The sequence below is a fragment of the Lygodium microphyllum genome, chromosome 22 (assembly GCF_053477565.2).
Source record: "Lygodium microphyllum isolate KBCC chromosome 22, Lygodium_microphyllum_v1.1.10, whole genome shotgun sequence".
NCBI classification, from domain to species: Eukaryota; Viridiplantae; Streptophyta; class Polypodiopsida; order Schizaeales; family Lygodiaceae; genus Lygodium; species Lygodium microphyllum.
The window spans coordinates 38,264,007-38,287,098 of record NC_141156.1 but is presented as its reverse complement, the minus strand read 5'-3'; the positions used below and the strand labels follow the sequence as shown (position 1 = coordinate 38,287,098).

The following is a 23,092-nucleotide window of genomic DNA, read 5'->3' as shown; positions in this document are numbered from 1 at the left end:
CCACATTTCAATTCTACTGCCGCAAACACAAATTGTGAGTGGTCAGAGCAAAGCAAGAATTGCCCTTCCTCTTGTTCTTTCTGAGTCAGGAATACCCACTGCTTAGTCTAATATTTTTTCCCCTATAGTGCATATCAAAATAAGTAGTACGGACTGATGCCTCACATTAAATTAGGGAAGTAAAAAAAGCTCCGGTCCTAAAACCTTACCATCTACAATGCAATTCCCAACACCATGATAATTTATGACCAATTAGCTACTCTGGCAAGCCTATCACAAATCTTGGATATTTCAAAGCTCATTTTGATCAAGAAAAACTTGGAAAGCAAAAGCTCACAAGCCTTCCTCCTAGGTGTTATTTGAGAACATAACCTGACAGACAATAAACCTCTGGAAAAGACTTACCACAATCCCGGAAGAATTAAGAAATGCCACCCAGACAATAATGATTATTCTTTAACTCCCAAAGAATGGTGAACAGATTAAAACTTATGACATTCTTAGAGGTGTCAGAGCTCCATGCTTAGATGATCAGTTCCTTGAAAAATAGGCAAGTCCATAGGTTGTGAAGGCTGTCTCACTGAGGCTCCAGGGTCAAAATTTTTCTCTTTTCCTAACGGAAAAGCATTGGAATCTTTTGCTGCATTGACCATCTTCAGGAAAAAGCTGTGCCTGCAGAGGCAAATAAGAATGAGCCATACTGCCATCACATACACTAGCAATCTAGAGGATTCAATAAAACATTACCATCGAGAATCTGATGTTAGCTCTGGATGAAAGGCTGTTCCTAAAAGGTTTCCCTGCTTCACGGCAACAGCCACTTTTTGCACATTCTGGTCTGCAACCTGTTTAACATAGAACAGACCATATGAACAAAGATACATGTACCATAATGCAGAAGGACGTAGCAGTAAAGGTGTGTAGAGAAGATGAATATTTATGCCAAAGCAACATTCTGAGCACTCCATGATCCTCATTCTAGACAGTGCAAATGTAGAATTATTCTCCATGTCTGCAAAACATTTGCAGACTAGATTGGACGTAGAGCAGCAAAGGGTACCTACAACTTGGAAGGTGCTTAAAGGTAGCAGAATATAGCACTTGAACACCAATAAGCGTACACTTGCAATATGATATTTGGAGACACATTGTTAGAAAGTTGGTAGAAGCAGGAACAAAAGACAGAATATTGTATTGGGACAAAGGCCAAGCGGGTACCCCTTGTGTTGATACACATTGTACAATCACATATAAGTGAACATAATGAAGAATAAGGGAATCTTAGTACCCACCAAAACTCGTTGTGTGTTTGCTCTCTTTCTTTCTCATCCCTTGCATGCTCATCACATTGACTCCGCATCCCGAGATCACTCTCTCTCAACTAGTGTCAAAGCAACATCTATGGGAGCTCATGGTTGAAGTGAGTGTGATGTGAAACCAGCCTTTCTTCTCAGATAGGGTAGTAAATAACCTGATTAAGCTCTAATTACAGCAAGCATGAGATTCACATAAATTGAAAATGCAAATATTACCACTAAATCTTGGACAACGAACAACTTGTTGGCCCCAAAACTGGCACCTCTTGTGGTATTTCTTTATCTTGTATTGCAATCTGGATGGAATACATTAAGATTCCCTCAATCTCCTTCACTCTCCAATTGACTCTTGTTGTCAAATGTAACCAACAAGCCTTCAAATCAATTTGGCCCTTGGTTTGCTCCAAGATTGGGCTTCAATTTTGCTCCTTGGATTACAAATTTTGCCCCAAACTTAATGTTACTTGGCTACATCTTGAAATTCACTAAAATCCCCATATTTCGGCTGCTGAATTTCAAGTACTAGGCCCTAAATTCTGAGTATTATTCCTAGGGTGGCTGATAAACCCTAATTTCTGTTGTAAATTAGGGTTTAGCAGCAGAAATTCTTCAATTACACTCTCTTGGGACTGAATTCGACTAAGATCACGAGGGGAGCTGTGAATTGGCTTAGAGAATGGAGAGAAAGTTGTGGAGATAAATTTCCGAGTTTCATTACCAAAATTGGCTGAAATTTAATACTACCCTAATGTGAATGGTTGATTGACTGTAGCCCACCATCAATAGAAGCCCCACATGCAGTCACCTACCCTTGTGGGCCCCAAACTTGCTATCACATGCTTATAGACATTCTACAAGGGCTGTCACTTGCCTCCAATGGCCTCTAGATCAATTGGGGTAGCTCTTTGATAGCCTACAATGGCTGGAAAATTGCAGCCTCACATTTGCATATTTCATTAATAACTTAATCAAATGATAAGCAAAGCATTAAAATTTCACATTCTCCTAACGTGAGGACTCGAGCTTTGTCGTGAATGTGAGAATTTAAGCTTCATTGCAACATTCGTGCTTACTATTGGGATTGGAAAAATGTAGAAATCTTATAATTAGGCTTTCCATTTTAAGTCAAGTGCCAATGGTTCCTCGTTTGTACTTAAAAATGTCTATTTCTAAAAAGAGGTGGTTTGACAAGAAACCCTACTATAACCACTTGCAAGTATTTGACAATGAGATTTATATGCATATCTCAAAGGATAAGTAAAACAAGCTTGATCTTTAGGCCAAGAAGGGCATTTTCCTTGAATATGGAGATTAAAGTGAGACGGGCTATAGTCTCTAGGATCCTGAAGCTAAGAAGTTAGTTCGCAACCATGATGTTATCTTAAATGAGGCGAAGATCATAGAAACATGAAACGGGGATAGTGACGGAACGTCAAATCTAAGGAATAAGAACAACGTTAAAAAAATAAAATCATGAAAATTTTTAATATTTCACTCATAATCCATGTGGAGTATTAAAGCCAAGGTATATAATCCACAAGGATAAATCATTTTAACTTTAAAGATATTATGCATCATTCTAAAACTAGTCACTATAAATTGAACTACAACTTACAAGGCTCAAGAGTCAAGCCACTTAATTATAAATGCATGATATATATGCCATAAAACAATGAACAATGAACTAAACTTTAAAGTCTAAGCTGAAAAAACGTGCCCATTGCTAAAAAAAACTAAAAATATTAAGTCTAATCTCTAGACTGAAGCAAAGTGCAACATGCCAAAATAGCCCAAAGGGCAATTGCAAGACTACAAGTATATATATAAAATGTTGGCATGGCACAACGGCCCACGTGTCACATTGTCATCAATGATCATATAAATGTGTCGTAAGACTCATGATAAGTAGATTAAATCAAATATCATCATGATTTGAGGTTTGCTCCAACTGCTTCCAAAGTGCCAACCTTATCATCATGTGTACTATAAATTGTTGCATCTCCCTTAATATCAGCATGTGTCTCCTCTTCTTGCTACATCTCCCACTCTGTGAATGGATTGGACTTTGCTATCATACTATTACATGACATCTTTAAATTAGCACTAACAAATACTAAATCCTTTGCCCTCTCCACACCAAGACACTTCCTCTTCTTTGAAGCAATGTGAGTGTATGTACTCCACAATCGCTCCAAACAAGAGGAGCTAACTGACTAACTCAAAATACGATTGGCTAGCTACTACAGCTCAGGACCATCTGAACCATAGTCCCAGCCACCACAATGTTGCCCCAATCTTGCAAGGATCCTCTTATGCATCCCCACAACCAAAAGAGCCCCAAAAGGTCCTATAACATGAAAGCTGGTCTATAATCTTTGATCTAGTACTATGATCAAACACTAGACAAGACAATATATGCATCCATAACCTCAATGTCATTCTCCTAACCCTTTCCCTAAAACTCAAGATTCACAACAAATGTAACTGCATGCATGGTTGAGCTATAGAAGTTCCGCCTCGTCACAACTAAATGGTGTATCTCCTCCTCATATGTCTCATCGTTTAGTGCCAACTCTTGCAGCTTTTCATTCAACCTATCCATAGTCTCATATACCTTGCCAATGCAAGGCTACATAGCATCCATAACTCTCAATAAATGCATAACAAGTGATACCATAGCATCTATCCACTTTACATTATCTCAAAAAGCAAACTTATTTACTTTCTCTAAGTATAAGACATCTACCAATGCTGATGAGGTGAACTCATCACTAAGAAATAACTACCTCAAGGCACCACTACATTCTCTTAATCTACTTAGCATCAAGAAGTTAAAGGAAAATCTGGTGTCAAAGTATTTTAAAAGCATCTTCTTCACCCACAGAGAGAACTGATAGCGAAGAAACTAGTGATTCAAAACAAAGCTAATCATTTGAGCTCCTTGCTCTACGATAGGTGCAATCCATTACAAGTTACCAATATACTTTAGTAGGTTATTCAAGCAATAAGCCATACAATATGAAATGGTGATATGTGGATAGTATTCTTGGATGATAGTACCTGCTATCCTATTTGCAGGCTCTCCATCTGCAACAAATCCCACAACATGTTCTAGGCCAATACACTCAATACCTGTAACCCACTCTGTTGCAAGTACATCTGCCGACTTTCCTATCCCTAATGCATCATGTGAAGATATGAAATACATCTCCCCATGAAAATAAGTGACCATGACACAAATGAATCGCCTCCGTATATCACTTCAACCATCAGTAATCGATGAAACTTCATTTTTAGCCTACAGGCTCTTTTCTAGTCACTGTTGCTTACTCAACAAGGCACTTTTCCTTGTCGAGTAAAGTACTGCGTAAGGTCTCTAATAATGAAGGCACAACGAAGGGCCATACTCACAAATCTTCTTGCACATCAATTTAAAGTACTCTAATCTAGCTGCATGAAAGTAAATGTGGTTATAATAGAAAAAACAAGCCACTAATTTATCCACCTCTTCCTTCTTCTTGGAATCCCAACTAGCAATAAGTGTGCTCTATCTACGTTCAACATGGGGTGCTACCGATGCCATGGCTAATACAATGCCTGCAATAGGTATGGAGGTAGCACTTCTTGATACTGATCCTACTCTAGACACATCTAATAGAGGTGGTGTTATGAAAGTTGCAAGGTTAACTACAATACGTCGTGGTCTAGACACAAGATAAGCTTCTTAACTCGCTACATGGTCACGAAGCTCACTTTGCTTGTCCAAGGTCACATTAAGACAAAATTGCACCTTTGAATTTGGCTCGTGTAGGAGATGGGCTTGGACCTAATTATGCATAAAAGAAAACAAGTTGCAATTGGTATTCCATATTTTAATATTTAAATAACTTTTAAAAATTAAAATCAATGAAAATTCAAAATAGAAATGCTCGCTTCAACGGATTACCTTGTTTGCTCCACTAGTTCGCTTGTAGGGGCAAAGCTTGCAAGCCCATAGTTGAGATCCTCTGCTACTCAATGAGTAGTCAACATTTACTTCTTCCCACCATGACCAATCACCGCACCTTTTTCCTCGACCACCGATACGATGAGTGAGACAGGAAGATGAAGCCATTTCAGAATGAAAACCGAAATAGAAATGATTGAAGAAAAGCCAGAAGGACTGGCCGTTGTGAAGAGAGAAGGGAAAAGAGTGAGGGAAAACTTAGAAGAGAAAAGGAAGGAGAGAAGGAAGAAGGAATGAGAGGAGAGGAAAAGAGTGGAGAAGAGAGAAGTAGAGAAAGAAGAAATGAGGAAGTGAAGAGTGAAAAGTGGCAAAAAAAGAAATGAGAGAAGAGGAGAATGGAAAAAAGAAGCGCAAGAAGAGGAAAGTGGAGGAAAAAGGAACGGAAAGTGGAAAGTGGTAAAAGAAGGAATGAGAGAAGAGGAGAAGAATGGAAAAGAGAAGCGCAAGAAGAGGAAAGTGGAGGAAAAAGGAATGGGAAGTGAGAAGTGGGAGAAGAAAGAAGAGAAAAGTGAAAAGCGAAAAGAAAGTGGAAACACAATAGGGAACTCACCGAATAGGGACACAATTCGTGACAAATTTCAAATAGGAATGTCATTTCGGCATCCTGGGGGGCATTCCCGCCGTTTCCTGTTTCTATGGAGAAGATGCACAAACAACCCATCAAGACAATTAAGATACGCAAGGTAGTATTCCAAAAGGATGGATAGCCACTATATGAGTAGCATCTATGATCTATCCCACATAATGATGCAAGGCTAGGACAACTAGGAAATGCATTGGTTACCAAAGAGGATATGGAGCTTATACAAATGGATGTCAAGACAACTTTCTTATAGGAGATCTACGTGATGATATTTGTATGCAGCAACCAAAAGGGTTTGTTGTGCAAGGCAAGGAATAGTTGGTATGTAGCTTTTTGCCAGGAGAGAGAGAGAGAGAGAGAGAGAGAGAGAGTGTGTGTGTGTGTGTGTGTGTGTGTGAAAGAGAAAACACAAGACTCCATATGGATACAATCCTGAAAAAAAGTACCACTTTAGGTTTTTGATAATATATATGTAGTACATGTGTAAAGGTGTGTGCACACCCAAACACAGTAAAAGGCACGATAACCTTTTATTCCCAACAACCTCCCACCTAAAGGCAACATGCCTGAAGGTAGAGGAAAGAATCAGCTATATATGTACAAAGTTGAAATACACATATACTATCCAACCCCCATTAGCTGGTGGCAATAAGCAAACCACTTTGCTGAAAGACTCTTCGTGAGGAGATTTGCAAGATTATCATCGGTATATACCTTGACAAGCTCAATGCTCTTCCTATCAAGTACATCCCCAATAAAATGCTCCTTCACCTGTATGTGCTTTGTCTTTGCATGAAAGGTAGGATTCCGCGCTAGCATGATAGCAATCTGACTATTACAGTGGAGGATAGAAACCTCTGTAATGCTAAGCTCTCTCACCAGACGTGAAAGCCATAAAGCCTCCTCGCATGCCTTAGTGGTAGCTATATACTCTGCCTCTGTCGTAGACAATGCAACACACTTCTACAGCCTGGATATCCAAGAGACTACTCCCCCTATGAACATGAACACATATCCTGAAGTAGACTTCCTGCAATCAAGATGACCAGCATAGTTTGCATCCATGAAGCCAACAACAAATGACTTATGCTTTCCAATGCTTTTTGCCAGGATATGCCATGTACCTACTAACCACTTCCACCGCAAATGCAATGCCAGGACATGTAGCAACCATAGCATACATCAAGCTACCAACAGTTGAAACATAAGGAATCCTAGCCATCTGATCCTTTCTATCATCAGATGTAGGGCTGTCATCTGCACTAAGTTTCACATATGGAGGCAATGGTACACCAATGGCTTTTCCCCCCTTCATATTGAAACGTTGCAAAACCTTAGTAAGGTACTCCTATTGTGACAGATAGAGAAGACCCTAAGATCTATCCCTGAGTATATGCATGCTAAGAATATGATTGGCCTCACCAAGATTCTTCATATCAAAGCTATTTTATGTAGGCTCTGTTTCAAGGAGTCCAAAGCATGAACATCCCTACCTGCAATCAGCATGTCATCCACATACAAAACCAAGAGAATAAGGCTGCCATCTACTATCTTCTTGGTATATAAGCAGCCATCAACTTGAGATCTATCGAATCCCTCAGATTGCATAAATGTATCAAATTCATGATACCATTCTCGTGGAGCTTGTTTCAACCCATACAAACTCTTGTTTGAGTTTACATACCATGTGCTCTTTCCCCTTTGCAACCCTCAAGCTGCCGCATATAGATCTCCTCATGTAGATCACTATGTAAGAAAGTTGTTTTTACATCCATCTTTATGAGTTCCATATCTTCAGATATAACCAAGCCCAGAATGGTTCGCAAAGTAGTCATTTTGACTACAGTATGAATTTTTAAATCAAAATCAATTCCATCTCTAACAGGATTTCCTTAATCCATTTCTTGCTATCTTTTCTATCCATTGTTTCCTTGAAGCATGATGACGACTCGCCACAATCTGTCAACATGACATAATCAGCCACATAATTGACACCAAGAACAAACCTATCTGGCTATCTTTGAATTCTGGTCGACCTACAGACTCAATGATCAAGATTTGCTGGCTATTCAGCCTGCAAATCTGCACTAACTGCTTGTTGTTCTACAAGTTCAGCATGCTGTACAGCCGGTTCTAGCTGTTCCAAAGGCATTTGTTCTTGCTGAAATTGTGATTCATCATGGGTAATGTCTTGTTGATCATTTTCAGCATCGTTCCTTGCATTTTCAAAGCCATTTACAACACGTATTTGCTGCTTTCTAGCGGGCATTCTTTGCTGTCCTATCGGTACATCTTCCCGGAATACAACCCATTCTGACTTCTTCAAATCTTTTCAAGTTGTTTATGCATACAATCTTCTTGGAAGATAACATCATTGCTACCTACAATTTTCCTTTTTTCGGGATCTCATAACCTACATCCAATTTCACCCTCAACACCATATCCTAGGAAAATACATTTACAGGACTTTGGCTCAAGTTTGTTGCATTCTTCCTTGCGAATGTGCACAAATGCCTCACAACCAAACACTCTCAAGTGAGCATACCAAGGTGGCTTGCCCGACCACGCTTCTTGCGATCGCCCCCTCTCAAAGACCTACTTGGTGACTGATTAATCAAGTGTACGGCTATCATAACAAGCTCTACCCAAAATCCACGAGGTAAAGTAGCATGTGATAGCATTATACAGACCCTATCTTGAATGGTCTTATTCATACGCACTACAACACCATTTTGGGGTGGATTGTGAGGGGCGATGAGCTCCCTTGGAATCCCTTTGTTGTCACAAAGGTCCTGAAAAGCTTTGGACATATATTCCCCACCATTGTTAGAGCAAAGACACTTTAATATCTTGCCAGTCTGATTTTCAACAAATACCAAGAATTTTTTAACTTTATCCAAGGCCTCATCTTTACGACAGATTGGATAAACTCATATTTTGCGTGTGGCATCATCAACAAAAGTAATGAAATACTTATTTTTCCCTAGAGATAACCCTGGCATCTGATATAATCTGAATGTACCAACTCTAAGGGTGAAGACTTTAGAGAAAGAGATTTTTTATGTGAAGCTTGAGTATGCTTACCATAAATACAATGATCACATTGTTCAAAATCAGCATACCTCAAAGATGACAAATAACCCAAACAAGAAAACACTTTCATTCTAGTTTGACTCATGTGTCCCGGCCAGCTATGCCACAAAGAAACACTTGGTTACTTGGTTATGGCAACTACATGGTCACGCACACTAGATACATGCAAAGGATACCAAGTATCACTTTTGGAGCCCTTGGCAACAATGTGAGAGCCCTTGCAAATTTTCCATTTGTTATCCCCAAAGATGGTGTGATAGCCTTCGTCATCTAGCTGCCCTATGCTTATCAAGCTCTTCTTGAGCTGAGATACATGCCTCACATTATGCAAAACAAGCACAGAGCCATGCTGAGATTCTAATTTCACACTCCTAATACCTGCAATGTTACATGCATAGTTATCCCCCAAGTGAACAACACCACATGCACTACCATTGAAGTCAAAAAACCACTCATGATGTGGTGTAACATGAAAAGATGCACCTGAATCAAGTATCCAAGTATGCATGTCATTATTAGAATCCGCAATCAATGCATGTACACTCAAAAAGTAACCGAGGAGTACATCACCGTCACTATCATGCTCACATTTACCTCCTCTATCTTCACACTGCTTTTCTTTGCACGTTGGTTGTCCTTTTTCTCAGCCTTGTTGTCTTCAGTCTTTTTGCTTTTGCTTTTCTCTTTCTTCAATTGAAAACAGTTCCGTTTGTAGTGCCCTTTCCTACTACAATGATGACACTCCACATTTTTGCCACGAGACTTCTTGCGTGCTCTATTTTCAAAACTGCCCTTTTGTTGAAATCTACCCCTAGTGTGCAATGCATTAGAAAACTTGTTTGCTGAATTATTTTGCATGTTGAGTTTTTCCATCAACAAAGAACTCTTCACATAAAAAAATAACAGCTGAGCATTTGAGTTACTCAAAGTTGTCCTGAAAGTATCCCAACCTTCTAGCAAAGTGCATAGCAAGAAAGTAGCCTTGAACACATCATCAATATGGAAATCCAAAGCAATCAGCTAACTAAAAATTGAGTTGAACCCATTCAAATGCACAAACATGGTTGTACCTTCATGCGAAGGTCCATCAACTTTTTCAGCCAATACACCTTATTGCCTACATTTTTTTGAGCATATGATTCCACAAGTCTTTGCAACATTTCATATGCAGAATTCAGCTTCTCAATGTTAAAGAGCAAGTTGTCTGACACTGAGAGTTCTATGGTAGAGTGTGCAAGCTCATCCAAATCATCCCACTCTTCTTGTTCCATACCTGCTGGTCTTATTCCCTTCGCTTTGATGGGCTTCACCTGTTTCTTTTGCACCAAGACATTGTAGCATTGTTTTGCCATACGGCAAAATTGTGTGCACCTGCAAGCTTCTTGATGTGCAAAAGGTTGATGTTGTCACTGTTTCCAGCCATGATTTGCAGCACTAAATTGACTCAAATGTCAGCAAATGCAAGCCCAAATGTCACACGAATGACCAAGGTACGCTATAAGTACCAACCAGCAGTGAAAATCAAGAAATTGCGAAAATTTCAGATCTACAAATCGATTTCCAAAATTAGAGGATGTTACCTATTGCACTCCACAATCAATTGCAGCTAGATTTATAGGCCAATGCATCAATTGCATGTGAAATCCCCAAAATTCTGCTGCAATTTATGCTCCAAATACATTCTCGGGCACAAATTTGACGATTGCAATCAAAAGCCCCAAATTTTCAAAGGCAAATCCACCCAAATTGCATCAATACATGTACCCAAGTGCATATACCAAGCAATTCTTGCACAATTTGATGAAATTCTGCAAAAGCCCCAATACTCTCAATCCAATGTGCACAAATTTCAGTAAAATTGACAAGATTTCACTAAAATGTGAAAAACCCCAAATTTCCCCAACAAATGTGCATCTGGAAGAAGGCAGCAGACTGGTGCAAATTCAGTCCATACAGCAGCGGACAAATCTCTCCAAATCAACTAAGGTGAAACAAGCTTGGCACCTCCCCCATCTCTGACTAGAAGGGCAGCCACTAAATTTTCTTGTGTTAGGAGAATCTGGCCCTTCGCTGAGGTAGGGTCCAAATAGTTGAAAGAACCTCCATAGTTACTTAACACTAAAAGCTTCACTTACTAATCACTTTGCCATCTCTCTCATTTGCAATAAGTATCTATCACTTGCCTTAACCACAGCACTTAGGATTCCACTTTGGCATTTTCACCAACACTATCATCATTTGCATACTAGAAGCTTCATTAGTCATTAACCTGTAAGCTTGGGCAATACATTCTTGCATTCTTGAGATTAGAGCATTTGTCAAAATACTTGAAGCAACAGTTTCAACAAGGAGAAGCAAATATTTTAATCAAGAAGTCATCAACAACAGTTTTTGGTAGATCACAACTTGGACTCAACATGACCAAGAGAAGAACAAGTTTCCTGCTACACACAAGAAAGGGTCATCACAAAAGTGCCCAACAATGAACTTCATGTGTCTCGTATGAGGACACCAGTTTTGGCCATCAAGAGCAACAAAGAATAAGATGCTTCCACATCATCTAGACTTCAAATGTTCTTATCAAAGGACCAGCTTCTACAATGACAAATCTATCAATTGAGTCAAAAGAATATGGCAAAAGCCTTTCTAACTCACACAAAGAGTTACGGAAGTATACCTTTAATTTAAAAATTATTTACCATGGTTAAGTTTGTGTTTTAGGCATCTCCTATGCTTTGTAATTCTAGCGTAAACTTCTAGATGTCTCTTTGTCTATGTTTGTCTATCCTGGATCTTGGAGGAAACCAAGAATCTTCATACACTCCAAATGTTTGCTTTGTGTTGGAATCCTGAATGGTGGAGAGAACCAAGAAAATCCATCCATTTCAGATGCTTTGTTTTGACTTGTTTTGAGAGTGAGTGCCAGCCTATCCAATAATCTCTTGAACCAGTTTCGAGCTAGGGAGAGCATTGAAATATGGCTCTTCAACTAGCTTCATTTGAATCCTCTGAGCTCTCCTATTTGGTGGAAAAGGGGAGATGTATTTAAGACCCATGTAAGGCGCTAGTTGGACCCCCGTGTGATTTCATAGTCACCGATGATGTAAGCAAAGCAACTTGTATATGCCTATAAAAGAGGCTCTTTCCCTCATTGTAAATATCACCCTCAATCAACAAGAATATCATTCTATTCTACATCTAGCTTGTGTCCATCTAGCTCTATTTTTCTCTCTCCACACACACACACACACACATCATGAGCACTTTAAGATACAATGCTCCATAGCAAATCTCTCAAGCTCGTGAACCTATGGACTCAAAACCCAACACGAAGATTGCCTACATTCCAAATTTTGGCTTCAACCTACTTCCAATTTATGGACTTACAAATGAGGACCCATGTTGTCTTCACCGAGGAGGTAATAACCATTGAGGATACTACCATTGGAGTTGTTCTATGGACAGGTACACAAAAGGGTGGGTTTTACAAGTTCACAACCCTTTCACCCATTTCTTCTTTGGCGCTCATGCTACTTGGCATGGCCATTATGAGCATCTAGACTTTGATTCTATTTGCCGGCCATCACAAAAAGGTCTTGTTGAGGGTTTAATGGATCTCCCTTTCAAAATCCCCTCTAATACCCTAATTGTCTAATGAGCAAACAGCATCATGCGCAAGGCAGCTACTAGATAGGCATCTACCTATTTAGAGTTGGTTCCCACCGACTTATGCAGCCATATGAGCCAAATATCTTATTACTCTTGGTTGATGACTTCTCTAAATATGTTTGGCCTTATTTTTTGGAGTGCACATCATAGACGTTTTCTAGCTTTGTTGAGTGGAAGATTTTTGTGCGAAAAAAATTGCCTTCATAGTTTGAAGAACTCCAACGGATATTGGAGACAAGTTTATCTCAAAAGAACTTGACAAGTTCTATAGGCAGCATGGAATCAAGTTAGAGTTTTCTCATGCCAGCATACCATTGAAGAATAGTATTGTAGAGTGACAAAATCATGACCATGTTGAAGATAACCTATTCTATGCTTGAGCACCAGGGATTTCTCACACCCTTTGGGCCGCAAATGTTTCTACTGCATTTCACATCTACAAGCCACCGATTGTTCCCTTGAAGGATATGACTCTCTATCAGACCTTTGGTAAAAAACCTTTCGGAGCCCACTTCCGTATCTGGATGTGATGCCTACAACATGTTGATAAGAAAAAGGGGGGTAAACTCGATACAAGTCTAGGTGGAATACATTTTTTGTCACAATCCTAATATCCACAAAGTCATGGCTAGTCGTGATGTTTTTTATGAGGACTTTACCGAAACCTACCCTAATGGTGCTTACTTACGTGGATCTTCTTCAACTCCCCCCTCCACCTTCCGCACCACCTCTCCCTTCCAAGTTACCATCAGCACCCTTTCTTCTTGGCCACCCCCACCTCCCTATCCCTTACCTCCCCCTCCATTGACTTCTTTGTTTTCTTTCCCTTAGTCTTTTTTTAGGGACATTGAGCCGCTAGAGAGGAAGCTTCTTTCACCAAATGTGAGGAATCCCTTTTTAGATACAAGGTTGTTCATCCTTGGAGGTAGGTTGAGGGGCCTCCAATACCTGTGGTGCACCACTACAATTTACATTGAACAAAGAATCTACCCTCATATACATGAATGATCACTCCTGATTTCCTAGTGGTTTCAAAAGTTGATGGAGGATTCTGGAGTTACCTCTTTTCTAGGGAAACCAGAGTGTCATTGTCGTTCAGCAAATTGCAGCAATTGGACATTCGCCGTGCTAAACTATGCCCTTATGACTTAGATCTTGGAGGATTGCAAGCGTACCATTCTTCACAAGGCTTTGGCATAGGAGACATGGTATCTTGCTATACAGAATGAGCTCAATTTCCTTTAGCAAAATGAGAGAGAGGATTGGTTTTGCGTCCAACAAGGTAGAAGGTAGCCATAGGTGGGTCTACAAGACCAAGTACTTGTATAGGTGGGTCTACAAGACCAAGTACTTGTCTAATGGTGTCTTGGACAAGAGAAGGCTTTTTGCCAAGGGTTTTGCTCACATGCTGGTTTAGATTACTTGGAGATTTGTGCTCTGACTACCTACATGTCTACCATTCAACTATCCTCATTCTGCAACCCACCACCATTGGCCCATGTATCATATGGAAGTGAAGCGTGCATTCTTGAAGAATGTTTTCTTTTCGGGCATTTTCATCTCACAACAAAAGTACATCTTCAACCTCTTGCTGAAGGTTGGCATGGCTTTTTGCAAGCCTATTTTGGCCCCACAAACCATGAGTCCAAACTTAATGCTATAGACGATCCCCTTTCGAATGCTAGCCGCTAGCAATGCCTTGTTGAATCTCTTATCTGTCTTATCTATGACCAGCCCGATATTTCACTCATAGTAGCTTTATTGTCTTCTTTCATGAAGGCTCCTCTATAGGCTCACTATCAAAAATAACAAGTATGCTCTGATACCATGTCAAAATGATAGGTATGCTCTAATACAATGTCAAAATAAGCAACGGTGCAAAGAGACCATAGCCTCTGCGGGAAGTAACACAGAGTGTGTATTGCAAACACTAAGAGAGAAGAGAAACTCAAAAACACATGAAGAACATGGTGAGGGAGCAAACCATAGTCCTTTGATACCATCAGAGATGTAGAAGATAATCACCAGCTGTCGAGGGAGTGAACTACAGTCCTCTCATGCTGGGGAGTGACCTGGGTAGCAAAACGCAAATCCTAGAGTATCATAGCTATCAAGCGCGGGGAGAGCAACCCAAATGCTGACATCGAGTGGATAATGATAATGCCAAATAATGGAAGATGAGGCAGGCTGCAAAAACGTAGGTCCCATCAGTCTTTGTGATAGACGAGTGACGCCAAGTGATCGAGGAGTCAAGCTGCAAAAGCGCAGGTCCCAGCAGCCCTTGTGATAGAGGAGTGATGCAGGTGATGGAGAAGAAGCCAAGCTGCAAAAACACAGATCCAAGCAACCCCCGTGACAAACAGAGTGATGAAATCATTGAGGCTCAGTGATGTAGACTATCGTCAAAGGCTAGGATGCCAAGTTGGAGATGATGACGCCAGCCAAGGAGAAGATCTCCATACTAAAAAATGCAACTGAAGGTAGAGCTTGATGGAAAGGGTGTTGACGCCAAGCAGATGATGGCAATGCCAAGTGGAAGATGCTCCAAACATAAGGCTTGATGATGGAACAAGGTGCTGAAGCAGATGATGAAGACTAAAGGCAGCCACGAGCCACCAATCGCAATGTCCTCTTGAAGGGGTGTGAGGGTAGTGAAAGGAACTGGTGAAGGAAAGGGTTTCTGATGACGGAGGAAAGAGGGGTAACGAATGATTAAAGAGTGGTGAGAGTGGTAGAAGTGTAAAGAATGAATGCCTGTAACTCCATGCTGCAAGGAATTCAAAGATCTTGCCACCAAGTCATGACTGAATCTCCAAGGCCCTAATCTAGGCGGTCTCTGAAGATCCTGGGTATCAATAGAAAAAATGACTGTCTGAAGACAACCATCCCAAAAGAGTAAATGGTGGGTGACGAACTTCATGATGAGTAGATGCCTCCCCTAAGGGTGGAGGTGCAAGGGGCCCCTCTGAAGCTAAACAAGTAGAAGCCCCCTCTAAGGGCAAAGAGAGTACATCCCCCTTTGAATCCCCATTTGCAAGAGAGAGGGAATCTAAAAACTCATGGATCACGGACTCCGGATCATCTAATGACGAAGGAAGTGCCGCCAATCATACCAAAGAAGGTATTTGGGGTGGCGAACTCCCAAAGGTGGCCTCTTGAACCTGCGTAGTTGAGGGTGGAGAAAGATGAGGCTCAGACTGAGGGCAATAGTCATTATCTCTCAATGGAGCAGATTGCGGAGCCGAAGTAATAGAAGGGGTTGAACAATCACTGTCTCTCAAAGGAGTGTAATGCCGAGGGGACGGTATCCAAAAATCACCATCTCTTGGGGAAGCAGATTGCAAAACTATGGGTTTTTGAGGTAGCATTCCTAAAACCCTAGAAGAAGTAGAAGCAATCTCCGTAGCACATTGTGGCATTCGTGAGGAGGCTGTGGTAGCAGTCGATCCTCCTATGGCTCCAAAGGGATTAGTACACATCAGATGCATCTTATTGCCTTGAGCATAAGAATCTAAAAGCTAATGCAAAATAAACTTTGTGGCCCAGAAGGGAGAGGTAGCACAACGAGTGTTGGGGGGAAGATGCATATACTTTGGTGAGGTAGGGAGCAAAGGTCCATGTTGACAAGCATCAGTGGGAGTTCCAATGATGTCAAAAGAGGAGCACGCGGTGTCTATCCATCTACCTATGGAGAAGTCATAGCATGGGAGTGCCAACTTGTAAAAGGAAGGATGGGTGGGAGAGGAAAAGGAAGGTATCTCCGTCTCCTGGTGACGCAGCGGAAATGAAGGGAAAAATTAGTAGATGCAACCTGTCTTTGCCTTCTCTGATGAACAAGGTCTTTAGCTCTCTGAGCTCCTGCACTCTGATATCATGTCAAAAATAACAGGTATGCTTTGATACCATGTCAAAAATGGCAGGTATGCTCTGATACCATGTCAAAATAAGCAATGGTACAGAGAAACAATGGGTTTGTGGTGAGTAACACAGTGTGTACAACAAACATTGAGAGAGAAGAGAAACTCAAAAACAAGAACACAGTAATGATGCACTCAATCATGCTATGAGAAGAAAAGTTAATATAGCAGAGCCAAAGCTCAAAAGATAACAGCACTGTCCTATTTAAATCAAGCGGCAGCACCTATGGGAATCTACAATGTGAAGGGAGTGAAACGCAATCCTCCAAGTAGTAGGCTATTGAAGTAATCACTAGAAGGTGAAGAATAGTTGTTGAGGGAGCGAACTACAGTTCTCTAATGATGTCGGAGATATGGAAGATGATCACCAGTTATTGAGGAAGCGAACCGTAGTCCTTTGATGCCAAGGAGTGACCTGGGTAACAAAACACAAATCCCAAAGTGTCAAAGCTGTCAAGCGCAAGGAGAGTAGCCCAAATACTAATGCCAGGTGGATAATGATGACGCCAGATGATGGAAGATGAGCCAGGTTACAAAAACGCAAGTCCCAACAACTTCTGTGACAAATGAATGATGCCAAGTGATAGAGAAGGAGCCAGGCTACAAAAACGTAGATCCCAACAGCCCCTATGGTAGACGAGTGATAAAATCATTGACGCTCGGTAATATAGACTCTTGCTAGAGGCTAGGATGTTGATGCCAAGCAAAAGATGATGACGCCAAGCAAAGAGAAGATCTCCACGTTGAAAAACACAAGTGAAGGTGGAGCCTGATGGAAAAGGGTATTGATGCCAAGCAGATGATGGTGACGCCATGTGTAAGATGCTCCAAACGTAAGGCCTAATGATGGAACAGGGCGCCTGAAGCAGATGATGAAGGTTTGAGACAGCCACGAGCCACGAACCACAATGTCCTCTTGAAGGGGTGTGAGGATAGTGGAAGGGGTTGGTGAAGGGAAGGGTGTCTGATGATGGAGAAAAAAAGGTGAAGAATGATTGAAGAGTGGTGAGAGTGGTAGAAGTGTAAAGAATAAAATGAAGTGACTACCTATTTATAGGCCTAAGCTGTCTAGGGTGGTGCACCATTGTGTGGGTGCCCATTGAAAAAGTAGCCAAAATGTGGCACCCGACCTTTAGGGGCTATCAGTGCAAAACCCGAAATGAGTATGTGAGCTAAAGAAGTGGTTTCTCAACACTCACTAGAGAGCTACTCTCCATGTCTTGCGGTTACATCGGAACTAATTCTATGGGATCATGTACAGAGATGGAGACTCTCTTATCGCATGGAGTGACTCTAATGGGCTAGAGACATTGCATGTGTATTTGTGGGCTGGGCAAAACAATTTACTTTAGGCATTTTTCTAGTGCTTATTTTTATGGTTGTTGGCATTTCTTGGTTGGGCAATTGTATTTTTAGGCCTATTTATTTATGGGATCCCTTCTCCTCAATTATTGTTCGCTTTGCAGACTTCCAATATAGGCACTGTTGGAGAAAGGGAGCCAATGCCAATGTCCACATAGCCAGTGACTCACTATTATACACAATTGTCTCATGTTTGGTATATGGATTCCATTTCCCAAACATATCTCTGAGTTCTCGCTTTGCAATATTCTTGTGTTTTCTCCTCTCATGTTATGCAATCTATTACAGCAATCTTCTACGCTTCCATGCTGCACCCACTTCTGATATGGTATCAAATGTCCATTTAGGTCCTAACATGCTGCTTTCTGCTATTACAGGTCTATCCACGCTACTGATCACGTTTTTCAGCCTTTTGCTGACCAGACAACCTGCTGCTGCCCTCAACTGGCCTGTTTACAGCCTCAGATCTCCACATTTTCACTACAGCTGCCTACGTTTTGACATTGTGTTTTGACTATGTCCACTCTCCTAGGCAGATTGTGGCCTGTTTTCTACAGTTTTCCACTGCATTTACTGCTTAAACAGCTTGCATTTTCTGATGTAACCCCGCATTTTCAATATTTCACGTATCTACAGGCTAGGCAGCTGTGTATCTTATAGTTGGTTGGCTGTTATCATCCTTTTCAGCATGTGGTTGGTCAAATTTTGTGTATTACACTGCATGGGAACACATGCAAGGCAGTCTATGCTATGTTTGGTTGTACTCTCTCTTTACCTCTCTTCTTTCCTTTATCTTCTCATCCTTTCCTCTCCAAATGGCACCTTCCTGCTGCTCTATTGATGACAAACTTCATGGCCTTGATTATTTAACTTGGAATGTTGTCAAGAAAGTATGGTTTGTGCAAAAGTGATTATGGTATGCTGTTTCAAGAGCTATTGAGCATCCCCAACCTCCCCCTCCTATTCAAATGATTGGGACCCTATCAACCATGAGGAAGTTGTGCTCATATGGGATTATGATGATGCCCATGCATATTCTGCTCTTCTCCAATGTATCTCTAAGGAGATTCTACCAATGGTCACCTCCTGCAAAACAACTTCAGCAATATGGGACAAGCTTCACAAGTTGTACAAGGCTCCCTCAACCATGCATGTGACTACCCTCTATGGATAACTCCAACAGATGAAGTTTGAGCCTAAGGATACTATCCAGCTTTTCTTACTTCGTGTTACCCAGGTATAGGATCAACATCCGCCACATGCAGTCTACCCTTCCAAAGACTCATCTTGCGGGGCGTGTTCTTTATAAGCTCTCCCCAAAGTTTGATGGAGTAGCCAATGCTTTGCAGACACACACATCATTGATGCCAGTCAATTTCACACATATGTTGCGTGCGCATGAGGTGTCCTTGAGATTACAGAGGAGGCTTCTATCTCAGTATGGTAGCCACAATGAGGCATTTACAACTTCAAAGAGGGGTGACACGAAGAAGTCGAAGGCCCAATACTATCAGTGTGGGAAGAAGGAACATTTATGCAAGAATTATAAGGAGTTAGCAGCTCCATGGAAGAAGAAGTACGATATGAACTCTTCCGATGCATCATCTTCATCCTCCTCTTACTCCAATTTAGATCTTTCAAACAAGGCATGGAAGGAATGGTCTTTCGCCAAGAAGGGAAAGGACTTGGCAGCACTCTTTTTGCTGCTTTCTTGTGTAGATGATGCAATCATCCCTCATAACTCTCCAGTGCCAAAGAGGGAGTGTGAGAGGGTAGTGAGGTGGGGTTGTTGAGCCTCGTCTATACAAGTATATAGGTGCAAAGGATCCAAAGAGAGACTTCCCTTCCACAACGACTGAAGTCTAGCAAGTTTTGAAATCCTAGAGCTGGGATTGATATCCAAGTTCATGATGAGCTTTTTTGTGATGGAGAGTGGGCTTGACTTTTAGTCCAAGCTCACATGAGGAGCTCACACTTTGGCGGTCCGATCAAAGGCAGGGAATATGGTCTCATATGCTCAAAGGTATTGTTGACAAGATGGTCATGTATGCTACTACGAGGCATTGTTGACAGATATAGAGAGCTACTATGATTCTTCTCTATTTTCACGTTCTAGTATGATCAACATCAACATCAAGTCCTTTTTGAGGCACCTTGGCTACATCTCCCTAAAAGTTACTATAGCATGCCCTTATGGGGCCCTTATGAGCAATGCAAACAAGTTTCATTGCACCATCAGTATATGCAGTAATTGAGAAAACAGCAGCTTGGCTTAGTAGACTACCTTTCCAGGTGCTTCCATGACAGTATAATCTGCAAGCACCTCAACTGCAGGTCCTGTTTCCAGTATAGCAGGAGCACGGATAAAAACTGCCCGAAAATTTGGGGGACCTCCTTCTACTGCAGCTAGTGCAGGCACAGTAAGATCGGTCTCAAAACTGTTAAGCTATATCAAAAAAAAAAAAATAGAGTGAGCTTTCCTCAATATCACTTAACTTGTATTAATGACACACAGAATGATTCCACAACACACACACATATTTTGGCACATTTCAGACATGCTAAGATGGAGCATCATGCAAAAGAAGCACCTGACTACCAAAGAAATTGCGATGCACAGTACAATCTAGACCTCCAAGTAGCTCTTGCCCACCCTTTTTTTGCCCTGCATATACATATAAACCTGAAATTCCTTATTTAAAAACATCCAAGCTAGCCAATACTACAATGATGCGCTCAAACCTACCAACCACGTTATTAGCTAAAAATATGAGACCAGCACAAGTTCCCCATATAGGTTTTCCTGAGACTCCAAAATCTCTCAAAGCAGGAATCTAAGACCACAAGAAATATTATGATTAGAACATCACTAAATTAAGAAAATATAAACCAATGCATAATGCACAATCCAATGACTGAGACGACAGTACATATTGGGACATTAGGAGCCTGTCTTGGTTTAAAATTCATGTGATTGCAAAGGTGAAGCATATTAAAATCAAAATTTGATGCAACACAATTCATAATCCATACAAGTACCAATTTCAAAACATTTGAAAGCTAAGCCAAAAATAAAAGTGATGGGACACCCAAGTAGGAACTTCCAACTTAAATGCTAACAAGATCATTGGAACTTCTTTCCAATGGCTGAAGGCTTAATTTTTAATCTAGCATAATCAAATCGGTACCATAGTGCTTGAGTCACATCTAATTGGGCTTGTAAATGCTTCAATACAACAGGACTGAAAGCCATTGTAAAACATGTTACAAGGTCAAAGTCCTCAATAGTCTGTACTAAAGTGCACCATACACTTATTCACCAAATAAGTTGAAACATATGAGTTAAAATAATGCTACATAAAGATCAGCATGGAAGCAACAGAGGCACATTCTTTAGATCAAACCACACATTATGAGTTCAAAGGTTATCATTTACGAGGTTGTATTGTGCTGCAAGCTTGGCCATGGTTGTGCTCTCCCCTCCTGGGATGATAAGGGCAGAAAGACCTTCAAGCTGGCCAGATTTCCGTACCTCTACTGCTTCAACTCCAAGTTTTCTCAGTACTGCACATGAAAACACCAACAATTTCATTTGTCCAAAGTTTTTACCTATTGTCTTTATTTTCAGGCTTAAGAACTACTTATTTGCAGAAACGAATCACGATGTGCTATGTCCAGATTGAAATAGCAACCGCATTCACAAACGTCGTAAAAAAGCACAATAGACCTATGGCATAAGTCGATAGACCATTCTGATACGATATGACTGCAAGAAATAGAAGTTCACATTGAGCTACAACTTCAGGCTGTCAGAGCTTCCACATGCTTGTTCTGAACCGATGAGCTAGAGGTGAAATGACCAGAGTCTCGTCAGGAGCGTAAAGTTGAGTCAGGAAAAGGAAAGGGGCAATTTGAAGCAAGTCTCCAGAAACACAAATTTCTGCATCCTGGTTTCAGGAATAAGGAATTTACCATTGCATCATTGCCAGATTGAATTCAATTTTAGACGAAATATCCCATCGAGGCAAGAAAACGGATTGGCGCAACGAGAAAAAGGATTCTGAGAAGACCAAACAAGCTACGTATTTTGAAAATCTGGAAACGTACTCAGAGGGAGAAAGTCCGCTTACTGGATATATGCTCGTGGAAGGATCCCTGCAATGCAAGCACTCCAACCGACATGCTAGTTCTGATCTTCTATCCTGCTTAATTCTGCAAGTTTATGTCAAATTTAAGCTTTGTTAAATGCGTGCGCTATCTGACAAAACGCGCTCTCGCTGGTTTTTTCCGTATGGCGAGAGAATGTTCTCTGTCTCTCTCTATACGCAGATATACAGAGAGAGAGAGAGAGAGAGAGAGAGAGAGGGAGGGGACATAAAACTCTGTGTGACTCTTATTCATGCACAAGGGTGAGCATTATTTTAAAGGCCTCCAAGAAATTGAATGGCTCCTACTTCATGTCCTCCACCACCTTAGACTTTAGATCCCTCACCCTTTTGGCTCACAATCCAAATTACTAGATACTAGATTCTAGCCTATCTTCCCTATGGTACAAGGTCTAGAGAGAAGTGAGAGAGAGGACGCACACACACGTGCACACACATTATCATCCCTTTGATGGATGTGTTTTACCTATAGTTTTTTTCTTTGAATCTACTACATGCATGCACCATATCGTTGCTTTCTTGGAGACATAGACTCTTGCTCTACTATTTTTCAACTTCCCCCGAATGTGCTTCCTTGTACATTAATGACCCAATGAATAGTGGCTTTTCAAAAACAAAGTGTATTGGACCATCAAGATTGATTGAAGATGTTATGTCATGCTTACCAATTCCAAAGGGAGAAGGCAAGTGGAGGGGCTAGCTTGGCAAGGTTGCAAAGGTGCATTGTGAGCAGCACAAAGGCATTCGATTGTTGGTCCCTCAAGCCTATTAGAGAGAGAGAGATGTGATTTAACATACCACCAAGAAGGTGCATTCTTGATAGGTAACACGTTGCAATTCAATGCAACAAGCGAGTGTGTGTGTGTGTGTGTGTGTGTGTGTGTGTGTGTACATACATACATATATTTATAGAGAGAGAGAGAGAGAACCTCTCTCTCTCTCTCTCTCTCTCTCTCTCTCTCTCTCTCTCTCTCTCTCTC

At 41.0% G+C, this 23,092-nt stretch overlaps 1 protein-coding gene across 3 annotated transcripts; it reads right to left on the bottom strand.

Annotated features, from left to right (window-relative positions):
• Positions 1 to 287: 287 nt before the first annotated feature.
• On the bottom strand, positions 288 to 22,441 carry PDX2 (pyridoxine biosynthesis 2). 3 transcript variants are annotated; one of them, XM_087663469.1, is made up of 8 exons: positions 22,077 to 22,441; positions 21,674 to 21,893; positions 21,383 to 21,510; positions 20,693 to 20,780; positions 20,538 to 20,611; positions 20,231 to 20,392; positions 748 to 845; positions 288 to 672 (listed from the first exon to the last, which is right to left on the bottom strand). In XM_087663469.1, exons 3-8 carry the CDS (start codon positions 21,410 to 21,412, stop codon positions 510 to 512), a joined length of 615 nt encoding a protein of 204 aa, XP_087519595.1. In that variant the 5' UTR covers positions 21,413 to 21,510; positions 21,674 to 21,893; positions 22,077 to 22,441; the 3' UTR covers positions 288 to 509. The 3 variants fall into 3 exon arrangements, with proteins under 3 accessions (XP_087519595.1, XP_087519596.1, XP_087519594.1); XM_087663470.1 differs by having other exon boundaries at positions 21,734 to 21,893; XM_087663468.1 differs by lacking the exon at positions 21,674 to 21,893 and having other exon boundaries at positions 22,077 to 22,439.
• Positions 22,442 to 23,092: the final 651 nt, after the last annotated feature.